This window comes from Uloborus diversus, chromosome 8 (genome assembly GCF_026930045.1).
Source record: "Uloborus diversus isolate 005 chromosome 8, Udiv.v.3.1, whole genome shotgun sequence".
NCBI classification, from domain to species: domain Eukaryota; kingdom Metazoa; phylum Arthropoda; class Arachnida; order Araneae; family Uloboridae; genus Uloborus; species Uloborus diversus.
Window position 1 is genome coordinate 62761634 of NC_072738.1, and position 27263 is coordinate 62788896.

The 27263-nt window shown below is 35.4% G+C and overlaps 1 protein-coding gene across 1 annotated transcript; it reads right to left on the reverse strand.

The window, feature by feature from the left end:
- Window positions 1-8493: 8493 nt before the first annotated feature.
- On the reverse strand, window positions 8494-21056 carry LOC129228390 (uncharacterized). The gene is made up of 3 exons (XM_054863068.1): window positions 19799-21056; window positions 13589-13777; window positions 8494-9185 (listed from the first exon to the last, which is right to left on the reverse strand). The coding sequence occupies exons 1-3, from the start codon at window positions 21054-21056 to the stop codon at window positions 8494-8496; spliced, it is 2139 nt and encodes a 712-aa protein (XP_054719043.1).
- Window positions 21057-27263: the final 6207 nt, after the last annotated feature.

Consider the following 27263-nt stretch of genomic DNA (forward strand, 5'->3'; position numbering starts at 1 on the left):
AAATACTTGAAGCAAGGCTGGCAGGGGCTTACCCAATGGAAAGTCACGAGAGGTCACTGAGACCTTTCATTAATTTTCATTTTTAGCAAATTTTGTCTGACGATTCGACAAAATTATTATTCGGCAAAATTTGGAGCTTTAATGGGGAAGATTTCCATCATTCGGAGAAAATCGGAGTTTTCATTCGGCAAAATTTGGAGCTCCATTCGACAAAATTGTCATCATTCGGCGAAGTTTAGAGTTCCATTCGGCAAAATTATCATCATTCTGAAAAATTTGAATTTCATTCGGTAATTAAGAATTTCTGCCCTCCCAAAAATTTAAGTTTGGTGCGCCCCTGGGCACCCCCTATCTTTGGAAATACTTGAAACGAGGCTGGATTTAAATCTCTCTTGAGACCAAAATGTCGGATCCGTCGGTCTGTCCTAAAAAGGGGTTCTATTACGCACTGCACAGTGGCAACACGCTGACCCGGGCTCTGTAAGCTCGTGGATTTCTTTTATTTTTATCTTCCTCTCCGCAACAAAACAACCCAGTTCCTTTTAGTTTTTAATTACTGTTTTTATTGCATTATTACATGGAAAAGACGGTTTTTCTGCACTTGTTACGAGGCACTACGAGCAAGGTTTTTATTAACGTGCGATCGAGCAGAAGGGGGAAGGTTCGAGCTAGATAGGCTACGCCTTTTTTTCTTCTTTCTCGATTAAAACCATTGTCTAAATTAACTAATTCTGGTTAATTTAGATCGAAAGACTGATCTGGCTTTGATTTTTTTGAAATGTTAAGATAGTGATAAAATTTTGCCTTACAATCACATTGACATAAAACGTTTATCAATTTCTTTTTAAATTCATTTATCGTTCTCAAAAAATGAGGCATGGCTGTTTAAATACTCTTTATGTCACGTTAGAATGTAACGTCAGACAGACAATTTCAGAAATTGAAAATCGAAAACAGTAAGCAGTTTTTAGGTGACGTACAATTTGAAAGTTGTTTCTCTCTCTCTCTTAATTTTCTTTTCTTTCCTTTCTTTCTTCCTACCTTTTTTTTTTTTTTTTGTACGATGGATAGTTTATCGGGTATATGAATTGAAGGTGTTCCATTCCTGGGAAATGTTTTAAGAGGTGATAATTAGAGCTCCTTCGGGGCGGAAATCTGCATAAATACTCTGGTTTGCCTCTAATTCTCAAGTTGTTGGTGGTAGACTATAAAATGTTTAAATCTTAACTAAATCTTGAAAAGTCTCTTATTTTTGATGCAGCATCATTTCATCATTTGTGATGTCATACGCAGAAGCGTAAACAACGAAAGCGCACCGATTAAAATATTTTTTAAAAAATATTAAATTTAGTCAAATTACTTAAAAAATGGTCAGATCCTATGTTTTTAAGCATGCTCTTTCAGAAAAAAATACTTTTACAATTTCGGAAACGGTCCCATTCTCGCTAGAGTTACTGCCCTTCGATCCTCCGCGCCGAGGCGACACGGCAGTACTTCTGGCAGAGTTGCGGAGTCGGAGGACAAAGAACAGACTCCGACTCTGGGAATTCTTGATCCTGCGACTCCGACTCCTCTACTTCAAAATCAATCAGCCTCCGTCTTCGCAGCCTTGGCAGAGAGAGTTAAGGACTCGGAGTGTAAATGACAGTTTTTGACTCTGACTCTTGGAATTTTAAAAAGTCCCGACACCGACTCCGCTTTTCTAAAATCAGTCCAACTCCGACTCGGACTTCACAGCTCTGGAAATGAGACTCGGAGAAGAAATGTCCACTTTGTCTCTGACTCTAGGAATTTTAAAACCTTCGACTCCCGATTCCGACTCCGCTAATCCAAAATCAGACCCGACGAGAGGGCGCGTCAGCCTAGTCGGAAACTAAGGGCCGAGGCCTTTGGGGGGGGGGGGCGGCGATAATGACGCTGAAAAAGGAAAGAAAGAAAAGAAAGAAAGAAAAAAAAAGAAAGAAAACAGGGAAGGAAGAAAGAAAAAGGGGGAAAAGCGTATTCATTAATAGTATCAACTGCAACACGATTATGGTCTGTCCAGATTGACTAAGTTTCCAGTGACAGTAAATAAATCTCTGGACTCGGTAGAATTGCGTTCTGCATGAAGAAAAGTCATATCCAATTAATAAGATAAACAAAACACACTGGTACAGGGTGTTCCAAAAATGATTGATACATTTGAAAAATCAATAAAAACTAAACTGCCAGTGATAGAAATGTATCGCTTGTTGTATGATGCTTGGAACAACAGTAAATGTTCAAACAGACAAACTTTCAAATGTAGATACAATGTTCCTCAACAGATGGCGCCACAGGTATTTTAAAAGGTATTAAAGAAAACGCAGTCTGTAAGATCGCCAAAATAACCGGTATACTTGAAAAATCAATGCTGTCCGTTTAATTTTTATTGATTTTTCAAATACACCTGTCATTTTGGCAACCTTGAAGACTGCGTTTTCTCTTATACCTGTTAAAATACACGTAGCGCCATCTGTTGAGGAACATTGTGACTAATTTTGAAAGTTTTTCTGTCTGAAAATTCACTGTTGTTGAGTTTTTATTGATTTTTCAAATGATCAGTCATTTTTGAAACACCCTGCCAGTGCTAAATAATATGCTTCCGTAGTGGCCACTTCAAGGTTTATATTTGAAAAAATAGGATTCCAGGTTTCCACTGGATTCATACGTGCTAGAGGTTTTATTCCAAAAATATTGCAAATAATATGTAAATTGGCTAAATTAGCTAATGTAAATTGGTTTCAAGCAACTTTTTCCCTTTCAGAGTCCCCCCCACCCTTCCCCTCCCCAAGCCCAAGGGGAGTTCCCGCAAACTTATTTTTAACTACATCACTCATTCGTGCCGAATATTATTGGGATTATTTTTAAAAAGTCAAAATATATTTGGATTAGTGTATGTATTTGAAGCAGGAACGGCACATGTCCAATACGTAGCAATGAATTACGCATAGGCCGCATTATGTTTTATTAAAATACTAGCAAAAATACCCGGCGTTGCTTGGGTTAGTAATAATTGTGAGAAACAATCGTTACTTTCATTCGTTTTCTGTTTTAACTGAAAGAACTCAAAACAACCTGCTTTGATGTGATTCACCCATAAATGTAAAACAGTAATAAGTATAAAGACCAAAATAGTATTCAGTTAAAAATGAAAGCACGGCATTTGTGCAAAATAATTTGAAGAATTTCCAAAACATGAAATTTAATTTGATTATAACGATTTATCAGTTTTTTTTTCCGAACATAGTCTAAAGCTTTTTCTATATGGCTATTGAAACACAAACGGTTTTAAAAAATCTAGCCGCCCGTAGTCCCACTATACTTGCTTTAGTTGTTTTGGGAAATTTCAATTATTGTGGGTTCTTGGTGCGATTTAAAATGTTACCAAATTTGCGTTTTGGGATACCTTAGATAATGCTCCTCCTCTCTACTTTGTAAAACTGTCTGTTACTAATTTTCTTCAAAGAGATATTGTCGCCAAATACTGAGATATTTTTGGTGATCATAAAATGATGCTAAATATTTTCTTCCGAAATAAGTAGCAAAACTTGGCCAGTGTTTGAAATTGTGAACAAAGACAAACTAATGGAAGTTTTTGTGCTGTTCATACATTTGACTAATTTAGTTAGCGGATTATTTTACATTTTAACAAAAGTTTTAAAGATTATTTTAATCGCGATATTTTGGTTACTTGGTGAAATGAAAACCGAGAAACATTATTACGTAGTCTTTGGTTGCAAAACAGCGCCAGTTGAAAAGATTACCTTCCGTTATAATTGAATCGTTATGATTAATTATTACTATGTTCTGATTTCTAGGAAATTAATATAAATATTTAGTAATTGATTTCCAATTGTATGTTTGATGCATAAACTCGTTTGTAAGTGTAAGTAATAAACTTACACATATTTTGAAAGGACTCTTTCTCTCAGAATAGGAAAAAAATAGGTTTTTCTGCCTATGTTAAAGCCCAATTGGTGAAAATATCTTATGATTGAGAATGGATGTCATACTTGAAATCAGCGCATCCAGTAGAATAAAAGTCACTCAATGCCGTATAATCACTTTTCAATGACCCGAATTTTACAGGCTTGTCTAATTTTTACAATAAACTTTCTATTTTCCAACTGTTGCCAAAATCAATTGTCTTTTTACTTCGTTCCGTTATCGATTATTCGCAGAGATGAGGATAAAAATCCTAAGAAAGCAATAAATTTCATGCTTGTTCCAAAAATTTTATTATGATAACTATTAATATTGTTGTTGTAAGGCAATGAATTTTTGTAACAATAGGTTTTACATTTATTCAGTTAATGGGGAAATTACATGAAATTTACTGTTTACCATCATTACTTTTTTTTAACTGAGTTTTTTAGAAATAAATTACAGCCTATGTTGCTTCCTGATAATGTAGCTATCTACGGTGAAAAAATTGTTAATATCGGTCCAGTAGTTTTGAAGTTTGCCCCGAATATACATACATACATACATACAGAGGTAGCCATTTATCTATAAAGATTATTCAAATTGGTTTCAGGCAGGCAAGTTCTGACATAGCATTAAATAGAAAAAAAAACATTTTAAACAGTTTTTCTTTTTTTTTCTCTTGCGATATTGAAAGTTTTTGGAAAAAGGGAGCTGTCTAGTTGTCCTTTTCTTATTCCAAAGTCTTCGATTTACATCACTCTTTTTAACTACTAGTAACATTTATGATTATTTTACATTTAAGTAGAAAAATTATTTATTGGTATCTGTCAACTAAAATCGTGTTACACGAATGTTGAGCAAGTCTTTCCCGGGTACAGAGGGAGGGTTCAGATAAAAAAATTAAGAGTAACCAATGTCTCAGCCCACCATGAAATCATATAATAGTGTAGTTAGTAGTGAAAAAAAATCTTATAAGCAGTATCTGAAAGAGTATAGTAAAACATATGTCTTGGACGCATGAAAGCGTTTGCCCTATTCTCCTCGTTATCGAAGTATAAAGTCTTAAAGTCTGCCAAAACTTTAAGAAAAGTTGTAAAATGTGGAGATTTTCGGAGTAGAGGCGGATGTAGAAAGCAATTTTGGAGGGGGCACCGGAAATTGAAAAGCAACTCCCCCCCCACCCCACCCAGGTATTTGCGGCACCCGGTTTGAGAACCCTTTATGTAATGTATTGTTTCATAATTCATAACGTTAGGCAGATTTTCTTTAAGACTTTTGTAGCATATGGTATTATGTGGAAAGGATCAAGAGATCGGTACCTACCAGCGCTGTTTCAAGAGCATCGAGATGGCGAAAAATCTTTAATATCATATTCAGAGGTGGCGATTGGGACTGAAAAATGGAGGTGGAGCAAAAAATACACGACAAATAAAAGTCATAGGATTTTTAGCAACAGCAAAAAAATAAAAGAAAAAAAATAGTACAAAATTTTGCTAAGGCTGGTTTTGAGAGCATATGAGTGGTAATTGATGCAAATCTAACAGCTTAACTCACGTTTTTCTTAAAATTTTGATGAATTATGTACACAATAACTTTCCCATAAGAAACTCTTAGACATGAATTAGAGACACAAACACTTGGTAATAACTTCATTAAGCAAGTATGGCTTGTTTAAGTAAAACAATTGATTTACTAATATCTAAACAATGAATACATAAACTAAAAGTTACCGCTTGTGCTAAATGATGTTTCGTAAAGAAATATACAAAGTAAAACAAATAATTATGATTTGAAAATTTTGACACTTCTGCTTTTTTTTATAATTTCTAGTTTTGGTTTCTAATTTGGAAAATAAAGCAAATGAATAAAACATAAAAAAGTGGGGGGGGGGGAGAGGGGGCGCCGCCACTGATCATATTTAATTATGTTTTAGCTGAGTAACGGACGAGTCTCATGAGATACGTCGGACGAGTAAGCGAGCTATATATTTTGGCCTAATATCGGACAAGTCAGCTCCCCTAATATACTTTTCGCACCAGAAAACCATTATTACTGTAAAATTGAAAAGTTATAAAAGTTGAACTTTAAAAAAAGTAATGACAACAAAAACGAAACTATTAATGTTCTTCATCTTTAATCTATCAAAAAAAAAAAAAAAAGATGAACAATAAGGATAGATACAATAAAGAGCATGGAAATTTTTGAAGTTACAATAATTCTACATTTTTAAAAACAGTGAAACCATTGCAAAAATATTTCAAAATTGAAGATTTGAACATAAAATATTTTATACATGTACAAAATCGGCGTAATGTGTGTGAAATGATTATACAATTATACCCGCATTTTCATTGCATAAAATATTTATACTCAATATAATTTATACAATTATTTCGGTGTTAGCATCCACAAGTACTATATTTTAGTTTATTATTCAACTTTGAGATCTTTGAAAATGATTTTGCCACATACATTTATACATTCATAATAATTTGTCATTAGCATTTTTAAAAATATACATCTTGATTGAATTTATGTCAGTAGAAAATATTTTGTTCTACAGAGGATTAAATATTATTTTTGATGAAGAAAAATATATGTTTCAATATTCTAGCCTGGGAAACTTTGCTTTCAAATAATTTAGAAGATCTTGCTCAATTGGTAACTAGTCATTGATGCCAAACCTTTTGGAAAATCTTGGTAAGTTTAATCCTCTCTTACAGAGTCAATGCAAGCACATGTGAGCTCTCATCGACGCCGCTTTGTCGCCAGAAAACACGAGCAAGCTACTATACTGTCACGGTTAAAGATTTTTCACATTTTTTGGAGAAATATGAAAATTTATGTAATTATTAACACTACCAAACAAATACGTATGGCGTCAAAATGGCTGGTGGGACAGCTCGTATTATAAAAAGGGTCTTACACCTACCTCCATGGCTAAAACGAATTCCTCACCGTTGGACAACAATTGAGGCAATGAGAAGCAAAGACAGAGGAGAGGTTCACCTACCATTTGGACTGGTTATCTCCAAATTTTTTTATTTCGGCACTTACATCCCTTTGCTTTTCACTGCCTCACTATTCATGGTTAGCTGGACTAAATGCTAATTCTTTACATATTCTTATTAACAACTCAGTAATGCACACAGTATTTCTTGAACTTTCATGTTTATTGTTTACTCATATTATGCTTCTTGTAATTTTTAAATGTTAAAAAAAAAAAAAAAAAAAAAATCAGTAAGTGTTGAATGAGGGTTTGGCAGATGAAAGAAATGTTCTTAATTTTTTATTAATAAGCAAAAATGATAGTGCAGCACACTGGCATGATATATTAGCAGATAGATATTAATGTAAGCAAAATTATATGATAATAAATAAATTGAATTTTCGAAAATTTTTTGATTTTTATAAATGAATTAATTTATTTATTGACATGACTTGACATCTCCATCTTTATAATAATCGACAATACTTTGAATACATATATTTTTCAAAGTCATTGGGAATAATATAGTGTCTTTTTATAACAACTTACGCAAACAAAAAGAAATTTTCGTTCCTGTGTGATTACGTGATTAAATTAGATTTCTTACAAAATTAATTAATGCACACATGTCTTCAAGAACAAAACATATAACAATACTTTTAGGGAAATTTAAAACAGGTGTAACATAGTTTTAAAGACAGACTTTATAAAACATCAAAAAGCATTTGAAACATGTATGAAATAGAAAAAATTAAATAAAGGACAGTAACTTTGCCTTTTGTTAAACTCATTTTATCTATGTTTCATATTGACAACTGAAATCACTAACAACTTGAAACATTACCTACCATCCGAGGGGAAAAAATATCATGTGAGTTCGGATAAACTTACATTATTGAAACTTTTAGTGAATGTTAAAACAGTTTTGTGGATTCCACTTGAGCAATAACTTGCAAAATTGCGAAAATTCAAATCTAAGGAACATTATTTCGTGAAATCTACTTAAAAGAAGCTATCCATAATTGTTAGAGATAGCAAAATATCAAAAAACTGTAGTCTGACTTAGCTTAAAAATTTTACCAGAATTATAACCAGTCAAACGACCTGAAAAAGTTATCTACTAAAAGTAGCATTCTTTACACTGCTTATTTTTAATTGAGGCATTGAGAAGCGAAAGGATGCGAGTGGACATTTTCAAGTTTTGAGTCAAACGCATTTAAAGCTAAGGTCTTAGGTAGACTTTCATTATTTTTTTTCTAAATCATGCTGCATAGCAGCATCTACCTAGTACTGTCTCTTGCCACAAGACAGGAAAAATTCTCCTAACATTTGTACTGGTTATCCCCAAATTTTTAACTTTGTCACTTACATTCGTTTGCTTCTCACTGACTCAATTGCTTTGTCCAACGGGAAAAATCCTTTTTGGCAATCATACCTCACATATTCACAAGGCACAAAAATTAAAAGAGAACTATGGTTGCTTTGCTGCGATGAAAAATTATAAAACATGTTAAGTCTTTTTTTACAGGAACATTGTTAAAACTTCGAATGATGATTCAAATTGAGGGAAATTCCTTCTTAAATCCATAGTCATCTTCATGGTTATCTGGAGATCCACTTCCTCTCCATTCTCGTTCCAGAGACCTGGATAAACTTCTCCTCTCAGCTCGATCAGCAAAGAGACAGTAGAGATTGCCTCTCTGTTTAGGGCGATTCCTTACCTCTTCAGTAGCCCCGCCCAACTGAATTGGAGACTTCTTCGGACTACTTTTCCTCTTTCTCGGAGGTGGAGGTGATGGAGCTGGACAGACAAACAATGTGCTAGGACGAGCAGGAAGGGGTGGTGGGACTTCGTGTAAAGTTTTATTTGGCAGAGGTTTCACAAAGTCGTAATCAATTTCCTCATATACGTGGTATTCTGCAGCAGTTGTGTAGCACTCATTCTCCTTTTTCAAAGCCCCGCCCTCGGAGGCGGTACTTGAAGCATCTTCAAGGTGATTAGTGTTTGCATCTTTACCATTCTCTAGTTGAAGGTCTTCGATGATTTCGAGCATACAGCGGGCCACTTCAGTGAATCGGCATTTTGCTGTCTTACTCATCGATACAGTTGTTGAAGGTGGCGAAGAAGTTTCTTTAGTCGATTGAGGTTGCTTACAACTGGATTCATTTTCAGAATCAAGCTTAACCGAGCTTTCATTTTCTCCAGATTCGTTGACAGGTTTAGAGCAGTTTTCGTGAAGCTTTGAACCTTTAATAGAAAGACAAAAATCATTGATTTAATGAAATATATTTTAAAGAAGCTCCAAAAATTAAGAATTACAGCTTAAAAAGGAAATAAAGAATTAATTGCACATAATTTTTGCCTTGTTTCTCATAAAACTACTATGCAAAAGAGCTGTAACGGTTTTGAAAATGAATTTGAGAAATTTTTATAGAATAATAAAATGGCTATCGTGAGAATTGCCGCACTGTAACAGCTGCTTTTACAGACAGATTTTTAATTTTAGGAGAACCTTCAAAATTGATGACAATACGAAATGCCATCCCATAAAACTCTTTATTTGAAGGATATTATTTATAATTAATGTCTCGGTCATTTAACGGTCTAAAAGATGAGACCGAGAGGAGAATGACTCCTTATCTGGTTATACTGGAAACGGTAGTACCTTCGACCTCGGACAAACTGAGAGCTCCCAGAAGACAATAGACAGACACCAGACGCGCACAGATTTCTATAATAAAGAGATATGGAGATAATATCTAGTAGAACATATGAATATGGTGGATTTGAATCCTAGAAATTGGTTATACATTCTTTAAAGTGCGTAATTGAGTCACTAGAGACTAGAGAATGATAGGAATGGAAAAGAGCTGTAATTGAAGATAATAGGCATTCCTTCTCGCAAAACACCTACCTTGTCTATCAAGTTGGCTTAGTGTCCCTAAAGATCGTTTTGAATTTCAGTAGAAGTTTGCAATTTCGTACAAAGGACAATTGTTTAAAAAAAATCTTTTAACGTAAATACTAGAATTGACTATTTAAGTTGCAAAGCCGTCTCTGGAGAAATGTTTTAATTTCTGCTGAGCTGACAACTATATTGTGAAAATTGTTTTGGATGTCAGATTAGATGACTATAACATTTCTGGAGCATGTTGTTGCCGCAGTGTTTGGTGCCAAAAGAGCTGACTGTATAGGTTTTAGAAATCATTTTAAATACTACCAACCAGAATTAGTTAACCCAAAACAGAATTGGAAACATTGAACAAATTTGAATGCTGAGAGCTTGGCTTCACCAAAACCAATCGCAATCCTGAAAAAGAAAGGAAAAAAAAAAGCTGAAGCTATTTTTTAAACTGTACTATGTTAGGATTATGAGAATAGCTCTTCAACATGCAACTTACTAAAGTGCCGGTATCGTCATAATTTCGAGCTGTCAGAAAGGCTTCTTTAACTTATTTAGTAAACAAAACAAGAGCCTACTTTTCGATCTTTCGGAGGTGCGAATTACAGAAGAACACTGCAAAATTCTTCCTGAGGAAAAGTAGAGAGACCGTAATTAGCTTCCCATGGAAAGATGATGAAAAGGCACTTTGATAACTATTTTCTTGAAATTAAAGGTGGCTTTATCTTGATTTTTTCTTGGATAATGATGGTGTAAGAAAGTTTTTCTGTATTGCATCATATTTCAGTCGATGAGGTTACGTACGATTACAAAAGTAACTTAAATATTTTCAAGAGAAACGTGGAGAACTGGTAAGTATTATAGTACGATTGATTAGATTGGAAGAAGCAATATTTATTGGCTTGATGCCCTCTTAGAATTTGATAAGTTCGTGATTGTGATTCGACTACTCACTATTTAACTACAATTAAAGACTCCAAGTCCCAAAATCATAAATACAATTAGTATTTTCAGACTTCTCAAATGCCACCGAATCTGGTAGCAGAATTAGCCTGATGCTGTGACGCAGGGCCGTGTCCAAGGGGAGGGTTTTAGAGGTTAAACCCCTGCCATTAGGGTAAAAATAATAAGCCAAATTAAGAAAATGTACATTTGACTAGTTTTAAAGTAAAAGTTTGTGTGCAGCGTTTCTTTAAAAAAAGGAAAAATAAAGAAAAAAAACTGCAATATACGACTGTTAGAGCTTTACCAACTGGAACAATATTTCGGAAAAACTGTGGTGGAAGAAGAGCTCAATGATTTGTCAGTATAAAGCCAAAATTGCTTGCCAAAGTTAGTATTAAGGAGGTTATGAAGGATTTAGCTTAGGTTGCAGCTATGAAGATGCACTAATGATTGTGTTTGGTAATGTAACTTGCATCTGCAATAAGTTATTTGTTGTTTCGTTTAACGTTTACTAAGCATTATTTCAGAATATGAAACTTATATACATTATGATGCCATGCTGAATTATAAAAAAAATCTGTGGACATTTTGTAATACTAATTGCAATATACCACAGAGTAACCAGTTATCATTAAAAAGAAGCATGGTTTTTTCGAAACAAAAAATGTTTGATTAAAAAGAAGCAGTAAAATGAAGGTATATTTGCGGTCACTTGTGCAGCCAAAATTATTCTTTGGGGGGGGGGGGAGTAAGGAGGGGGCACAGCAGTCCTTACAGGAATAGAAATGCCATACTGAGATTACGTAATTTTACGTGAAACTGAAGTTTGTGAGGGATTGAAGAATTGAACTACCCCCCTCGAGTAAAAATTTGGTAGCTTTTAAAACCCCTCCCTTTATGAAAATCTAGATACGGGCCTGCTGTGACGACGTAGCAGATTCCTGAGAAAATCTGCAAGCTATTTCATTGTTGAGTGAGAAAGAAACTTAAATTTTAAAATTAAAAAAAAAAGTCTTACATTTCAGCTAATGAAGATGTGTACCGTATTTTTTTCACAAATAGCATGTGTTTGTATTCACATCTTATTTTCATCATTTCTCGGAGCCGATTTAGATGTTACGATGAATCGAATGTAGCAGTCTTTTTTTTTTCATCGCAGACTCCAGGAAATTTCTTTTCTACCGGGCCGTCGAATGGGGATAATTTTGAGACAGCATGGGGTGATATTGCGCCAATCAAAAGCGAACCAATATCAATACTAATAGGTTAAACTATGTTACTTGAAAGATGAAGCAGAGTCCAGTACATTCCAATCCTACGAACTGTTATAAGAACAGCGTCCTTCCTACTATCGATATATTAGTTCTGCCTTAACTCTGGCAAAAGGGAGGTAACTTGCTGTTAATCTTGCTGATAGTTATGCCACAATCTTTTTTTTTGAGCAATCACGATTGCTTATTGTCCTCACTTGACCATACTTGGCGTCCGGTTTCTTTTTCAACTTGGACCATGAGCCTCTACAGCACCACCGCCCACCGTCCTCTGCAGGTGCGGCTGCTCTGGTCCTGAGTTATCCGCTTCTCCTGGTCAGAGACGTCCATCTCCTACACACACGCACGCTCACACACAGGTCTACGCACACACAAAAGCCTACAAACTTACACACACAACTATGCATACGTAACTGCCCAGGAGGAGAGGCAGGCTTGGGGGGGGGGGGACCTAGAAACAATAATTCCAATGAGTAGTCTCCTGTCGCAGTTCGTGATAGCGAAAAACATAATTTGAATTCAAAATTTCAGAATTCAAATTGATTTTCTCATTTTTTAAAGTTATACTCGCCAATGTCCTTTCGGATATAAGGTGCCTTGCAGTCCAATACAACAATGATGTAGTAGTAGCTCTTTGAAGACGACATCCTTGAGCACGTCGAGAAGAACGGGGAAATCAAAAAGATGCTCCCCTGTCATTTGCATAGTCCCTTCACATAGTGGGCACAGTGGAGCATTGGCCAGTCCGATTTTTAAAAGATGGGCTTGTAAGTAGCCGTGTCCAGTAATGACACGAAAAAATGTAATCCCTTCAGATCTCGGGAAGAGGGAAGGTTGCAGTCTTGTTTGGTCTTCAAGAAGACGCGACCAAGATTTTCCGCTGGCAATGTCACGGAGGGAGAAAATTCTTTTGAGTCTGATATTGCTCTCAGGATGTTGCTTGGCATTTCGAAGAGGGATCGGGATACAAGGTGGTTTTAATTTTGAAGCCTCTTTAGCCAATAAGTCAGCTTGCTCGTTGCCATGGATGCCGCAGTGGCTTGGTATCTATTGGAGCACAGCGTCTTTACCAGAATCAAGAAGTGAACTTATAATGAGTTTACATTCAAACTCAGTCTCTGTTGGGAAAAGGTTATAGTCTGTAATTGACTGTATTGCAGCTTGAGAGTCATTGGAAAAAGCGCCAACACCAGCCCTACCTGAGGAGACTGTGGCAGATCCATCGGTATATACGTAAAGCCAATCTTGAAATGGATACCTTTCATAAATAGTAGCCAGGGCAGAAACCCTTAATTCAGCCTGTGAAGAAGAATGTTTATGTAGAGGCTGCACCAAGTCCAAATTAGCAGTAGCGTAATTTAAATTACCAGGGAAAAGAGACGGTCTAAAATTGGGCTGCCTGATGCTCGAGACATCAAGGTCTGTAGCAAGTCGGTGAAACTCAAATAAGAAAGGACGTTGTGTATTTTAAGTCTGATCTGAGGAGGGAATGTAGCTGTTCCAAAAACCCTCTTTTCTGAGCAATCTCTCACCTAGGGGTAAAGCACTGTAGGTCCGTCTATCTGACAAGCAATAAGTCGCAGTTTGCAACTCCATAGCAGCAATAGGGGTTGATTTTGTTGCACCAGTAATGAGTCTTAATGCCTTGTTTTGTGCAACGTCTAGTTTATCTAGAGCACTATCATAAGCGGTGATAAGGAGTTCAGCACCGTAATCAAAAACTGGTTTAATGTATGAATTAAAGGTGGAGATAAGAACGCTCTGGGAAGCTCCCCATTTTACCCAAGCTATTTTTTTCAGCAAGTTAAATCTAGTCGTCACCTTTTCGACCACTAGATGAATATATTTAGATCAGTGTAGTTTAGAGTCTACTGTCATACCCAGGTAAGTAGCACAATCAGTCCTGTTCAAATATGTATCACTATTGAACAAACTGATGTCGCGCTTCTTTGTGCTTGGAGTGAAAAGTTCAAAAGTTGTCTTTTCTAGGGTCCATGCTTTAAGGGCCTCAAGGGCTTTATTAGGTTTTTTTTCCAAAGCAGGGGTATCAGAGCTAATTGACCACATGACGAGGTTATCAGCATATAGCAGTGAATTAATCTCAGGAACAGCTTTGTCACGGAAGCTTAATTGCTCCTCTATCATGATATTAAATAGTGCTGGACCTAAAACTGAGCCTTGAGAAAGGCCTTGCATGGTTTGCGTAGCCAGAACGAGAATTTCCAAATTTGATATTTATGAACCTTTGTGATTAGAAGTCCCTAATCCATTTAAAGAAGATAGTTCAAAGCTTTCAAGTTAGACAGTTTTTTAAGGGACAATCTTCTCCACACGCGGTTAGAAGCCGATTTAAAATCCACAAAGACAGCAATTGTGCTTTGCTTCCGGTGAAATTCATCCTTGATGTGTTGGGTTAATCGTGAAATTTGCTCGGTGGTGTTATAGTCCCTTCTAAAGCCTGCCTGTCTTTCAGAGACAAGATTACAGCTATCGAGAGAAAACTGCAAACGATCAATTACCATTCGTTCAGTCAATTTGCTTAAAATGCATGTCAAATAAATTGGTCGAAATATTTGAATGTCTGTTGGAGGTTCCTTGGTTTTAAAATAGGAACGACGTCTGCTTTTCTCCAGCAACTTGGAAAACTGCCACCCCAAGTTTTGTTTATAAAAAGTAAAATGGTTTGTTTAGCCTTCATGCCAAGTTCCAAAATGAATTCGGGAAGAATAGTATCAGGACTGGTGCTCTTGCCCCTAGATAACTTCTGGACACTTCTCCGAAATTCCAACTGTGTAAAAGGAGAGGAAAAAAGATATGCCACAAAATCTAACTTACACAATATAACCCCTGCTGTCCCTAATCACCCCATTGGACCGTACTTTAACTAAACCATCAACCCTTTCTCCCTCTGTTGTTAACACTTATTTTACGTCGTCGGTAAATTAAAATTATTACTATCATTTTGCAATTAAATTTGAAACAAGGAGAAATAAATGCTCGAGAGATATAACCTGTTTCGTGAATAATTTGCCAGCTAATTACAACATCTTATAATGAATGAAGTCAGACGGAGTTCCCCAAAAGTTATATATTCTAAGCAAACAGAAAAATCATTTCTTGAAGACCATCTACTTTCGCCAAACGCCATGTTACCTAATTTACTCTTATATCTCTAATCTAAGAGCAGATTATTTACTCAGAGATGTCCAGAATTTACCGGGAATGAAATGTGCAATAAATAAAATAAAAAAACCCTGAAAACGCTTATCGCTTATTTTGCAGAAGCCGAGGCGTATTTCCCCCATTAGCGATCGTGTCGAAGTTCGTTTACTATTTATTTATGATCATCCTCGGCAGTAGTGAGACATGCTTCGCATACTTGCTAATCAGCAGAGGTCGCCGGCCGACGCCCAAACATACAGTATCGCCTGCTTCGGTAACCCCCACGTACACCCTTCGCTGCTGACACGATCTGAATAGAACAGGAGACAAGATTTCTTCAACTGCTCGGGTGTTATCTGAATATTAAAGATGACCATAGTCGTGCCCAGGGGGGCCCCCTGATGGGAGGTCATGGGAGGTCACTGTGCCCTTACAAAATGTTCCTCATTCAGCAAATTTTGTCTGACGATTCGGCAAAACTATAATCATTCGGCAAATCTTGTCTTACGATTCGGCAAAACTATAATCATTTGGTAATTCTTGTCTGACGATTCGGCAAAACTATAATCATTCGGCAAATCTTGTCTGACAATTCGGCAAAACTATACTCATTCGGCAAAATTTGGAGTCCTATTCGGCAAAATTATTATCGTTTGGCGAAATTTGGAGTTCCATTCTGCAAATTAAGAACTTTCGCCCTCTCAAAAATTTAAGTTCGAGGTGCCTCTGGTAGTCCTTCGCTGTATTCGCAGAACTTTCATTTCGTAAGTTCTTTGCAGGTGGCAAAAAGCAAAACAGAAGTCACACCTTGAAAGCAAGGACATCCCAATATGAGGGTCACGGGAGGTCACTGTGATTTCCAAGAGAAAATTCCTATTTGGGAGATATGGACTGTCTGGAGTATATGGAGGTATTAAAACCACATAATTAATTGTATTTGAATACATTTAAACTGTGTTACTCAAAAGAGTACCTAAAAAAATGGTTGATACACATTAATGCCGAATCAAAAACAAAACACTGTTCTTTTATTTATTTGTTTGTTTTATTTACTTATCATTCTTTTTTTTTAAATGTGTTCCTGTATTAATACCGGTATTCAAATATCTCAAAAAGGGATTTAAAACATACTTCTTTTGCTGCTATATTTCGTAATTTTATACAAAAACGCATTAATTTTGGCAATCTATTGCGAAGAAATATAAATTAAAGTAACAAATATTACAATAAAAATCAGTAATATTAAGAAACATAATACATCCATTGAATAGTTAATAAGCTCGAAACTCATTTTAGTGCAAATCTTCCCTGCAATTAAAATTATTCTTTCTGAGTGCAAAAAATTAACAAAAGAGAAACACACTATCAACAAAATTTGCAGGTGTGTCTGTCTTTCAAACCAAATAATTGCCTTCTGTGATAAAATAAATTTTATAATTGAAAAATAAGATTGGTATTGAAAAAAATGTTCGTCAGATTTAGCTCTTATTTCTGCCGATCAGCAATATTACGGCAACCACCTAAAACGACCAAAATTCTATTTTCTAAAAAAAAAAAAAGGATTCAATCGTCTACTTAGGTTCCATTCAAACATAAATTGCATGAAAAACTGCCAGATTATAATAAATAATAATGTCCTATCGCTGCTTTACATTGGGGGGGGGGGAGGAATTATGCTATATCAAAGTCTCCTCTTGCGCGTTGACGAGTTGTGATGCAAAAAAAAAAAAAGATTCAAAAGAATGTCGATAGCATTTTACAACAGAAACTGCTTTTAAAAATAGTGAAGTTCTATTGTGTTTTCCTAGTTCTGTAGTTTTTTATTAATTCTTTCCCATTATTGACGCAGTTCTTTAACCTCAGGAATTTCAACTGCTAACCAGCAGGCGTTGTCAAAAATATTTTTAAAAGCTATTTGCCTTCTTCTCATAGGAATCGCTTTTTAAAATAGGCCTGAAGCTTGAAGATTTTTTACCTCAAGATTACGCATTGAGGAAATGGCAATGTTGAAAATCTTGATTCTAGTTTTTAAAGGGAGGAGAACTGTTCTTTGACTGACAGAAAGATCTGTATCGTATGTATTTCATTCACGTTACAGGGTGCTTCGAACTCCTTGTAAGCCTTTTATCGCGTTTCTTGATCGTGAACTGCAACTGAGACGCCGCCCAAAAGATAAGAGTACCTCATAATTCTAACTCTTAACTTCCCATTACTTTAATCAGCAAAAATACGAAATCGGATTCGGTAAGCTATTTAGTCACGGCGGTCAGTAAACTGAATTTAAAAAAAGAAAAAAAACATATTCCCTCATTAAGCAAAATTTTTTCGACAATGGAATATTTACCTTACTCTGTTATGACTATCAGCAGCAGCCAGCTGTGAATCAAAGGTAATTGCCCGAGACCGTAGTTTTCAAGGATCTCAAATAGTGTAACGTGTTTAAAAGTTTGTTTATTCAAAAAAAAAAAAAACGGCCACCGGCTTTAATTTGAATTTTGATGTGTTGAACTCAAATTATGTTTTTTGCAACCATAAACTGCAATAGGATCTTATTCGCTGGGTTTCTTGTGTCTACAAATGGCTCTTATCGCAATTATAATTGAACATAAACATTTAACAGAAACATAATTTAAATTCAAGACTTCAAAATTCAATTGTACGCCCGGGGCTGGATGCTAGGGGCTAAATGTTGTGGGCTGGATGCTAGACGTTGTATACTGAATGCTGGCTGTTGTTTGCTGGATACTGTGTGCTGAATGTTGGCAGTTGTGTGTTGGATGCTGGATGTTGTGTGCTATATGCTGAATGTTGTGTGCTAGATGCTGGATGCTGGATGCTGGATGTTGTGTGCTGAATGCTGGCTGTTGTGTGCTGGATGCTGTGTGCTGGATTCTGGATGTTGTGTGCTGAATGCTGGCTGTTGTGTGCTGGATGCTGTGTGCTGGATGTTGTGTGCTGGATGTTGTGTGCTGGATGTTGTGTGCTGGATGTTGTGTGCTGGATGCTGTTTTTGTCTGAAGAGGATTGTATAAAGTCGAGTATAAATCAAGTGGATTTTCGAGGACATATATACCACCGCCCAAAAGAAGCACCCACGCACGGAGGTCGGCGGACCTCAAAAGTGACCCAGACAGTCAAGTTTGTAGCCTACAATCGCATTTTTGTAATTTCCAATTTCGGAAATGTTCCGTGGAAGAGATCCAAACCCCATCCCGACCTAATCTAAAGTAATCAAAGATGATTTTCAATTGCGATTTTGGGGCTGTAATTAAAAAAAAAAAAGAGGGATAATCCTAAGGAGAGCCTCTAAACTCCTCCCTCCCTCCCTCCAATAACGTCACATAAGATGGTCCAAAATTGCGCTTTCAGAAATTCAACTTCGAAAAATTTCGGCAGAATATTCCATAATTCATTCCTTTCCCTGACATCGTCAAAGATAGTGAAGTATTGCGTTTGTAGGTCGGCGATTTCAAAACATTTCCGGGGAAGAGCACCAAAATACACCAGTCGAAGACTGTGTTTTGGAAGTTATTTTTCAAAGCATTAACGGGGAAGAGTTTCAGAACATCATCCCTTCCCCGGGGCATGATTACTAAATGAGACAAATAAGCCATGGCTTAGAGCATCGCTAATTAGGACCACCAAATGGCTAACGCTGTTTCGGCCATTTGCCACAATTTTAAGCTTTGGCAACAGGAACCCCCGAAAAGCGTTTGTCCTACGGCTCCCCGTCTTTATCAGGCCCTGACCCTTCCCTTAACGTGTCCAAAGAAGCGTGCAAACATGTTTTTAGACTAAAATTTCAAAAAAATTTCCGATCACTAAAGCTAATTTAGAATTATATTTTTGGAAGTTCCATTTCAAATGTTTCCAAGGTGAAGTTCAAATCTTATCCCGTTCTCTAGATTAAAAATGGCCGAATAAAATTTGCGCATTTGGGCTTCAATTCCGGAAAGTTTCTGACCGAGATTTCTTCACCTTGTTCTTTCCTGTAACATGAACAAAGAAGGCTTTCTACCACGTTTTTAGGACTTCACTTGAAAGGCCCGTGAATCCCCCACCCTTTCTCTAATATGAACGAAGAGCGTCTGAAATTGTGTTCTTAGAACTACAACTTCAAGATTTTTCATTGAGAACTAGCTTTACGTCTAAGTTCATTTTTATCTCTTCATATATTACATCATACATTTGAAAAAAAAAAGGGGGGGGGGGTCAAAATCATTCAACATTTTTCACCTTGGTGGTAAAAAGATGTGTGAAATTCTTCCACATATTTTGTTTTTCTGTATGCCCTACCACGCAAGCAGTCTAATATCAATGACCTACTACGGCCTTGAGTTAATTGTATGTTGCATAGTTTTATAGAACTAATATTTTTGCTGAATATGATACAAAAAATGATTCGTATAATAATTTGCTGTATATAGTACAATACTGTTCCATATGCAGTAAAGTAGTTGCAGTCTGAAGTTTTAGTAAAATAATCTTCAGGCTTCGATAGGGGTTACTACATATTGTTCTTTTGATTACAGGCAATACAGTTTAAATAGAGAAACAACAAATCAAAATCGGTCGATTACCTTTGAGTTTCCTGACTTTGGCAAGACTTGGTTTAGTACTGCGGTATTTCTCTTCGATCATAGTCACATAACTGCATGGAAAATCATCTACACTTTCTAGGTCATAAAATTCAGCTCTGCCATACAAAAGAGAATCGATTTCTTCCTCTAAAGTACAGTCACCTGCACCAGATTCCAGCTGGGAGCGTAGATTTGCACATAAAGGGTCCTTTAGAATGGATTTGGACTGCTGAACTTTCACTGGTTCTGTCTCAGATGAAGTTTTTCCTCCAGAATCCTCACCTTGATGAGGAATGGAGCTCAAAGTAGAGACCTCAACATCAGTATTGAAGCGAACCGTTTTTTGGTATGTTTTGGAGGACTGTTCGTCAGTTTTGTGAGTCTCTTTCGTGCACTCTTTGGCACATGAGTCTGTTTTCGAAGATTGGCATTTTTGTATGGCACTCAGTAAAGATTGCCTGAGGTACATCAAATGATCTAAATTAACATCGTAAAGACTCGAATCCGATCTTCTTTGGGGAGAATCTCTGAGGGGTGATGAGGATACTTGACCCCCCTGTCTCCCGAGTGTCTTTGTTCCTACCATAAGGTGCGACTTATCACCACACCTGTCATGCGCCCCAAATGAGTAGGAACGAGTGTCGGTGTCGTCCTTCGCCCTAACTGGCTGTTCAGTGCACAGTCTGTTAGAACAAAGGTTAGTCCTTACATCTGATCCGTAGATGGAAGGATCAGGCATTTCAGGGGTGGGGCAGAAGCTCTTATACCCACTGTCAATCGAGCTGGAGCCAGCATATGCGATTGAATCTCTGTCTCCCTCAACACCATGCAGCTTCTTTTCTCTGCTTTCGTTCCGACATTTAGTTGAAGAATAGCCCTCATCTTCGTTCACGCTTTCTTTCTTCCCTCCCCCATTCAAATCGTAATAATCGTCCGAATCGTCATGTGGATCGTACGTGAGCACACTAATAGTGTCCAGAAGTGGATTACCCGAAGAAGCGTCATCTGAATCCTCACCAGTGAGTGGTTTCTTGCGAGGAAGGCTGTGGGAATGTTGTCCGTAGAGAAGATTGTGTCTCTTCGTTTTGGCTCTGGCATAGTGCTGTATGGAAGAACTCGTGGAAGAGTTTAATGTTTTCCCGTTTGCATCTTGGTCTGTCACCGCCCCAGGATCGTTGTCACCTTTGGAGCGATCCTTTGGGGAGTGTTTCGTATGCTGTGGGTGTGGCCCGACGATTTCCTCGAAGATGGCGTACATCTGGCGTAGAGGAGGCGTCGAGTCATTTCCTTTCCGCGGCAATAACTAGCCAAAGCTGAAAGAAAAATATATATAATTTTAATCACTTAAAAAAAAGTAAGTTAAAACACCTAATATTTTCGAATATTAGTCAGATAAAGTTTGTTATAAATGATTGATATTTGATGGATGTAAATTTGTTATAGCCTCTACTCCCATCCACTCGGTCAGGGAGTTTCGAGTATACAGTGCAAAAAACATTGATACGTCTGTAATTTATTTTCTTTTATATTATATGTTAAATGAATTCGTCGCTAAAAAAAAACGAATGGGCGTATCTCACTTTTAAGCATTTTGCAGAAAATCGACTTAAAGATTTCCATTTTACTGTGTCGCTTGGGAACCGCCACCAGTGTGATGGGCCGCAATATTGGTCAAATTATAAAATCAACTTTGAATACTTCTGTGGATTTCTCATAACTCACATTTCAATTTTTGTAGATTTTTAGCGACGAATTTTTCTAAGAAGTCGGTTGATAGAAATAAATTGAATTGAATTGAATAAAATTAACAGAAAATAACGATCCATTTTCTTAAAAATCATCAATAGACGTTCTTGAACAAAAGTCGCTGTTTACTTTGGGACTGTGTTATACGTTGGTGTGGCATATATTTTGAACCATTGAAGGACATTCTCTATGACAGTGGGATTGCTATGGGGATCGACCTAACAGAGCTCTTGGTTTCAACACATATTGCCAATCGTATAACGGTCGTTTATATACATGAAAGGACTGCAATTCCCCCTTCTCCCAGCAAGGTAATGACAGTAGGTATTACTGTAGTTAAAAATGTTAGTGTGGCTTCATAAGTGGAGTTCAGTTATTAGTTATGGAATAATGTCAAAAAATGAACACTATCAATTGAGTTAAAGCATTTTACTACACCGGAAAAAAAATTGCAATAAAATCAAAATTTTTTCATGTCATCTGTTCGCTGCAATGAGAAGAGTCTTTTAATATATGGCATCTTACCTCTACGCAACTTTTCCTACCTAGCAGAAAACAAGAGTGACGAAAATACTTGTTAATTTTGCGCCATTTTCTGTTCAGTTGTAAGTCATTGGCGACTTTACAACTTATGAGATTTTAAAAATGTATTATAAAACCCTCAACACAATCATTCATAGTACCAACCCAGAATTTAATTAGGAGACTAGCCTTTATTATTATAATGCGTTTATTATTGATGTGGGGGTCAATGATATGCAGGCCCGGTTACTGGGCTAAGCGACCTACACTGTAAAAACGATTCAGAAACGTTCCTGGAAAATAATAGGCGGCTGATGTGCCCAATTTCAGTCAGTAACATATCTTACAAAAACCAGGAACGTTTTCTGATAAAAGTCAGTAACCTTTCTGAAATATTAAGAACTCTCCCATATTAAAGCCAGTCGTAAACTATCTAGAAAAATTAAATAGGTGTAATTTATTTGATGAAAACCTTCCTGATTTACTAAGAAAGCTCCAGAAATATTAGAGCAACCACGGCCAAGCCTCGCAAAGCTGTAGCTATCCAGTGACTTATTTGCTCCCATTGGAAGCTTAGTCAATCCGGAAGGACCACAAACAATCTAAAGCCGATACACTTAATAAACACGCTCCGTCTATATTTAAACTGGTAGCAAAAAATATTTTTCACACCAGTGCAAGGTCTGCATTCGTGCATCTTTTAGGAATTCAGGAAACTTTTTTGCGAAGATACTTGATTTTTTGTGGAAATAGGTGAAAACCTCTGAAATCACGAAACGTTCCACGGAAATAACCAGTAACGTTTCGGAATTTTTTTACAGTGTATAGCCACCTAGGGCGACAGATTTAGAGGCGGATATATATATATATATATATATATATATTATATGGATATATATATATATATATATATATATATATATATATATATATATATATATATATATATATATATATATATATATATATATATATATATATATATATATATATATATATATATATATATATATATATATATATATATATATATATATATATATATATAAGTGTGTAAGTGTATAAGTGTCAATGCAATTTTTCCTTTTTCAGGACTCATTCCTATTTGGCCATTGTATTGATAAAAAAAATACTTCATCTACATGACCAATTGTATAATAAGTTTAATGTGTACTTATATCGATTTCTATGCACAACATACATGAAGAAAACTTAAATTAATTTCGTGTTCTGTTTATAAAAACACTAAAAAAATTCCTAAACGTTACTGGGTATTTCCGTGTTACATTTCGGGATTTTAATGGTTTTTATCCACTTCCTGGAAAAATCAAGTACCCTTGTCAAAAAGTTTCCTGAATTGCTACAACTCGCACAAATGCAGACTTTTCACAGTCGTGAAAAATATTTTTAGCTCCCAGTTTAAAGATTAACTGAACGTATTTATAAAGTGCAACGACTTCAGTTCAATTACAGCTCGTCCATGCTAATTAAGCTCCCAAAGGGAGCGAATAAGTGTGGACTGCTTTGCTTTGCAAGTATTGCAGGCGGGTAAAATTCTCGTCATTTACTTGCATTTCTGGCTTAGCTTTGGCCATGTTTGCAATAATGCTCTTGGAACTTTCTTGATAAATCAGGAAGATGCCGAGCTATTATACTTTGCATTCATAAGTTTACTCAAATATTCCAGACACACGATTGGCTTTTAATGGAAAGATTTCTGAATTTCTCAGGAGGGCTTCCAGAATAACTTCAGGAAGGTTTCTTAATATTAGCGGAAAACGTTCCTGGTTTTTTCAAGATATGTTGCCGGCAGAAATTGGGCACATCAGCTGCCCATTATTTTCCAGGAACGTTTCTGAATCGTTTTTACAGTGAAGGAGTTGGCTATGATCGTCTTTTGGCGGTCGTTAAGAATTTTTCTCTTTAGTTCTTTGCAGAGCACTAACGCATCCATGATCACTTGCGTCATTTCCATGATAGAATCTTCCTTCACTAGAAAATCTCAAAGATCATTTCTATTGTCTAGGAATGGTTCAAAATTTTTAATGTGAACGTTTTTGATTGTGTGTCACCGATGTCCGTGTCTTCGTCGGTTTTATCATTCTTTGCTACTCCTAAAAGCTCTTCTTCCAGTGAGTTCTGAAATGTGTGTGTTTAATCACTTTACTTCGGGACAGAGCTCTGGAACCAATCGCATAATATGTCTCCAGTGGCCCAAGCTCGATTATTAGTACTACGCCAAAATGCAGTCTATTGCGTGTAATCTGCAATTTTTAGGAAATTGGATTTTGAAAGAGGGGAAAATGTTACCTGTTTGCATTGCCGCATCCGCGTAAAACTGAAACTCATCCGCGTAAAATAAATAAAAGTGCCAAATCTTAAACCGCGTATAATCGAAACCGCGTAAAAAAAAAAACCCGCGTAAAACGAGGGTCTACTGTACCTCTAAGTGTTTAATGTTTAAAGAAAAAGCCACTTTTTTTCAGAAGGTTAGTTGCGTATATTTGTAACTCCGTCTGACAAAAATCTGTTTAAAACTAAGATAAGACAACATTCTTGATTATGATTGAGGAGAGGAAAATGTTGAATAACACGACTTTACTTCGAGAATTTGATGTTATCTTTTGAAGAAGTTAAAATACGTAAAATAAAGATGGTAATCTGTATGCATGAACGATCCGGAAAGATAACTAAATGAAAACATTTGGTGAATAGTCGAGCGATAAAATTGTCTTCAATTTGTAGAACTATACATAAAATAATGAAAAGGCATTCTACTTGGTCATATTTTGTTTCTAGCGTTTTAGCTGAATTCTTGCCAGAAGAAAAATGCTACGCGACCAAAATATTTCGAAACGTATAAAGAAATAAAAGTAAGATACATTTAAAAGATAGAAAGATCTTTTTTTTCTTAATCCAAGACAAATATTTCGCATTAGCATTAATAATTTGTAATGTAAAATGTATTGTCTGTCAAGAATAATGCCTAGATACATTCGAATTGCCTTTAAATGGAGAAAAGTTATTTATAGGTAGGCTTTGACGAAATGTTTAAGGTGAGCTTTAAAGATTTTGATTTTAAGTTCTTAAATAATACAAAAAAGGCCCTCTAAGCTTTTTATTAAATATTTAAAAAACAACGGCAAATATGTTGACCCACTAATCTATAAAAAACGAGACAAAAAAAAAAAAAGAAAAGAAAAGAAAAGAAAAGAAAAGAAAAGAAAAGAAAAGAAAAAAAAAAGAAAAAACTCACGGAATAGTTTTATTAAAATTAAATAATAATAATTACAAAAAATAATATGTTTAAAAGTAGTTTACAATAATTCTCTTAAGGGGAAAATCAATATTTATGTAAGTAAAAGTTTAGTTTTGGCATTCGTATTTTTTATAAATACTGAAAGGGAAAATGAAAATTAAAAATAATACTTTCTACTAATGCCAAATAAAACACACAGTAATTATTAAACTTTAGTGTCTTTTTCCTTTTTTTAAAATTTGCTATAAAAGTTTTCAATTACCCATTTTATTTCTCCAAGTGTTTTTTTTCTTTCTTTTTTTTAAAGCCATATTTTTTTAAAATATTATACTAAACTTCATTAGCAAGGCTTCACATTAAGTTTTTTTTTTTTTTTCATAGCTTTTGGCGAGAAATTAACAGAATTCACATTTTGGATATTCTATCAAAAAATAATCGATTTAATTTGTTTTTTTATTAGGAATTGAATTCAGATACATAGAGGCCCATCGATTCAGCTGGTTAGGGCGTCATGCTAATGGTGGAAAGATTGTGAGTTAGAATTCCCATTGAATAAAAAATATCATTTAAATGGCTTATTTTCTTTCAGCAAAATTCTAAACCAAAATTTCCACAAATGTATGTTCTTAACTTTATTGCGAAATTCTGAACTACAGTTTTGTTGTTGAAATCAGGAAACAAAAAATTAATATTAGCATAGTAAACCGCAGTATAACCTTTTCGAAATATCTTTAAAAAGTTGCATCGATTTCAATTTATTTTCTTATTTTATTAAATATTGTTTTACTTTACAACAACCCGAGAGAGTAAATTGTAGTTCCATATTTTTTCCCAAAGATATTTATTGTGGGCATGCCGTAACTTCCATAATACGTAACGAAACATCATAAGCAAAACTTCATTTTAAAGATTTTTTTCACCGCTATAAGCGAAAAATAAACAAAGAAGGCACCTTTTCGCTGTTTTTCGAAAAATTACAACTAAAACCAGATTTTTTGAATTCATGCAGTCAAGCCCGAATGCTTCACACGGGTCAGCTAGTTTATTTCAAAGCCTTTTACGTCAGTGGTCCCCAACCTTTTTCAGCCCATCACCATCTCTAGAGGTTGACAAACACCTATTCACTCCCCTACCCCATTCTTCCTTGAAAGAACCACAAGTTGGCGCTAATGAGCATCGATATTATTGAAAATATAAATAACTAGTTTAATTTGAAGTAAAATGTCAATAACACACAAAGCAATTTCACCCAATGACTCTTAAACTTAAAAAAAAAAATATAATAACAAAAATAAATTAACAAAAGAACCTTTTTATGATTTTTTTTCCTTCTTCTTTTTTAAAACGATGTGATAGTTATTTGAAGGAAGATACAGAGCTAAGATCATTAACGTATTTTTTAAATAAAAAGTACATTTTTTATGAAATTATTTCTTTTTTAAATTGTATTTTGAGTGGATTAAACACACAAACAGTTAAAATCTAAAAAAAAAAAAACAAATTAATTAATTAAAACTTGAGAATTCATAAACTTCGAGGAAGCTCCTGAACTTTAACATGTTCCTTTTTTAATTTATGATCCTTTGTCTAATCTCTTAAAAATTAGTTTCGTAAACTTTTTCAATTTCAATGTTCGCTGTTTTTTTTTATTATTATTTTGTCTTTTAAAAAACTCATCGCTATTCAAATTTTTCTTCCTCTTGAGAAGACAAATCGCCCCTAGGTTGAGAACTACTTTTTTACATAATTCCGCTCGTAAATTTTTAAACTTAAAGTAACCGTTATGTAGTAAAATTTAAGTGCAAAAAAAATTGTTTGCTGTTTTTTCCGCAATCGGCTTTAAGTGCATTTCAAAAATTAATTTCACGCAATTGAAGGATCGTCTTTTCAACACGCTGCTAGGGGCAATAAAACTAGTTCTGAATCGAAAACCTTTTC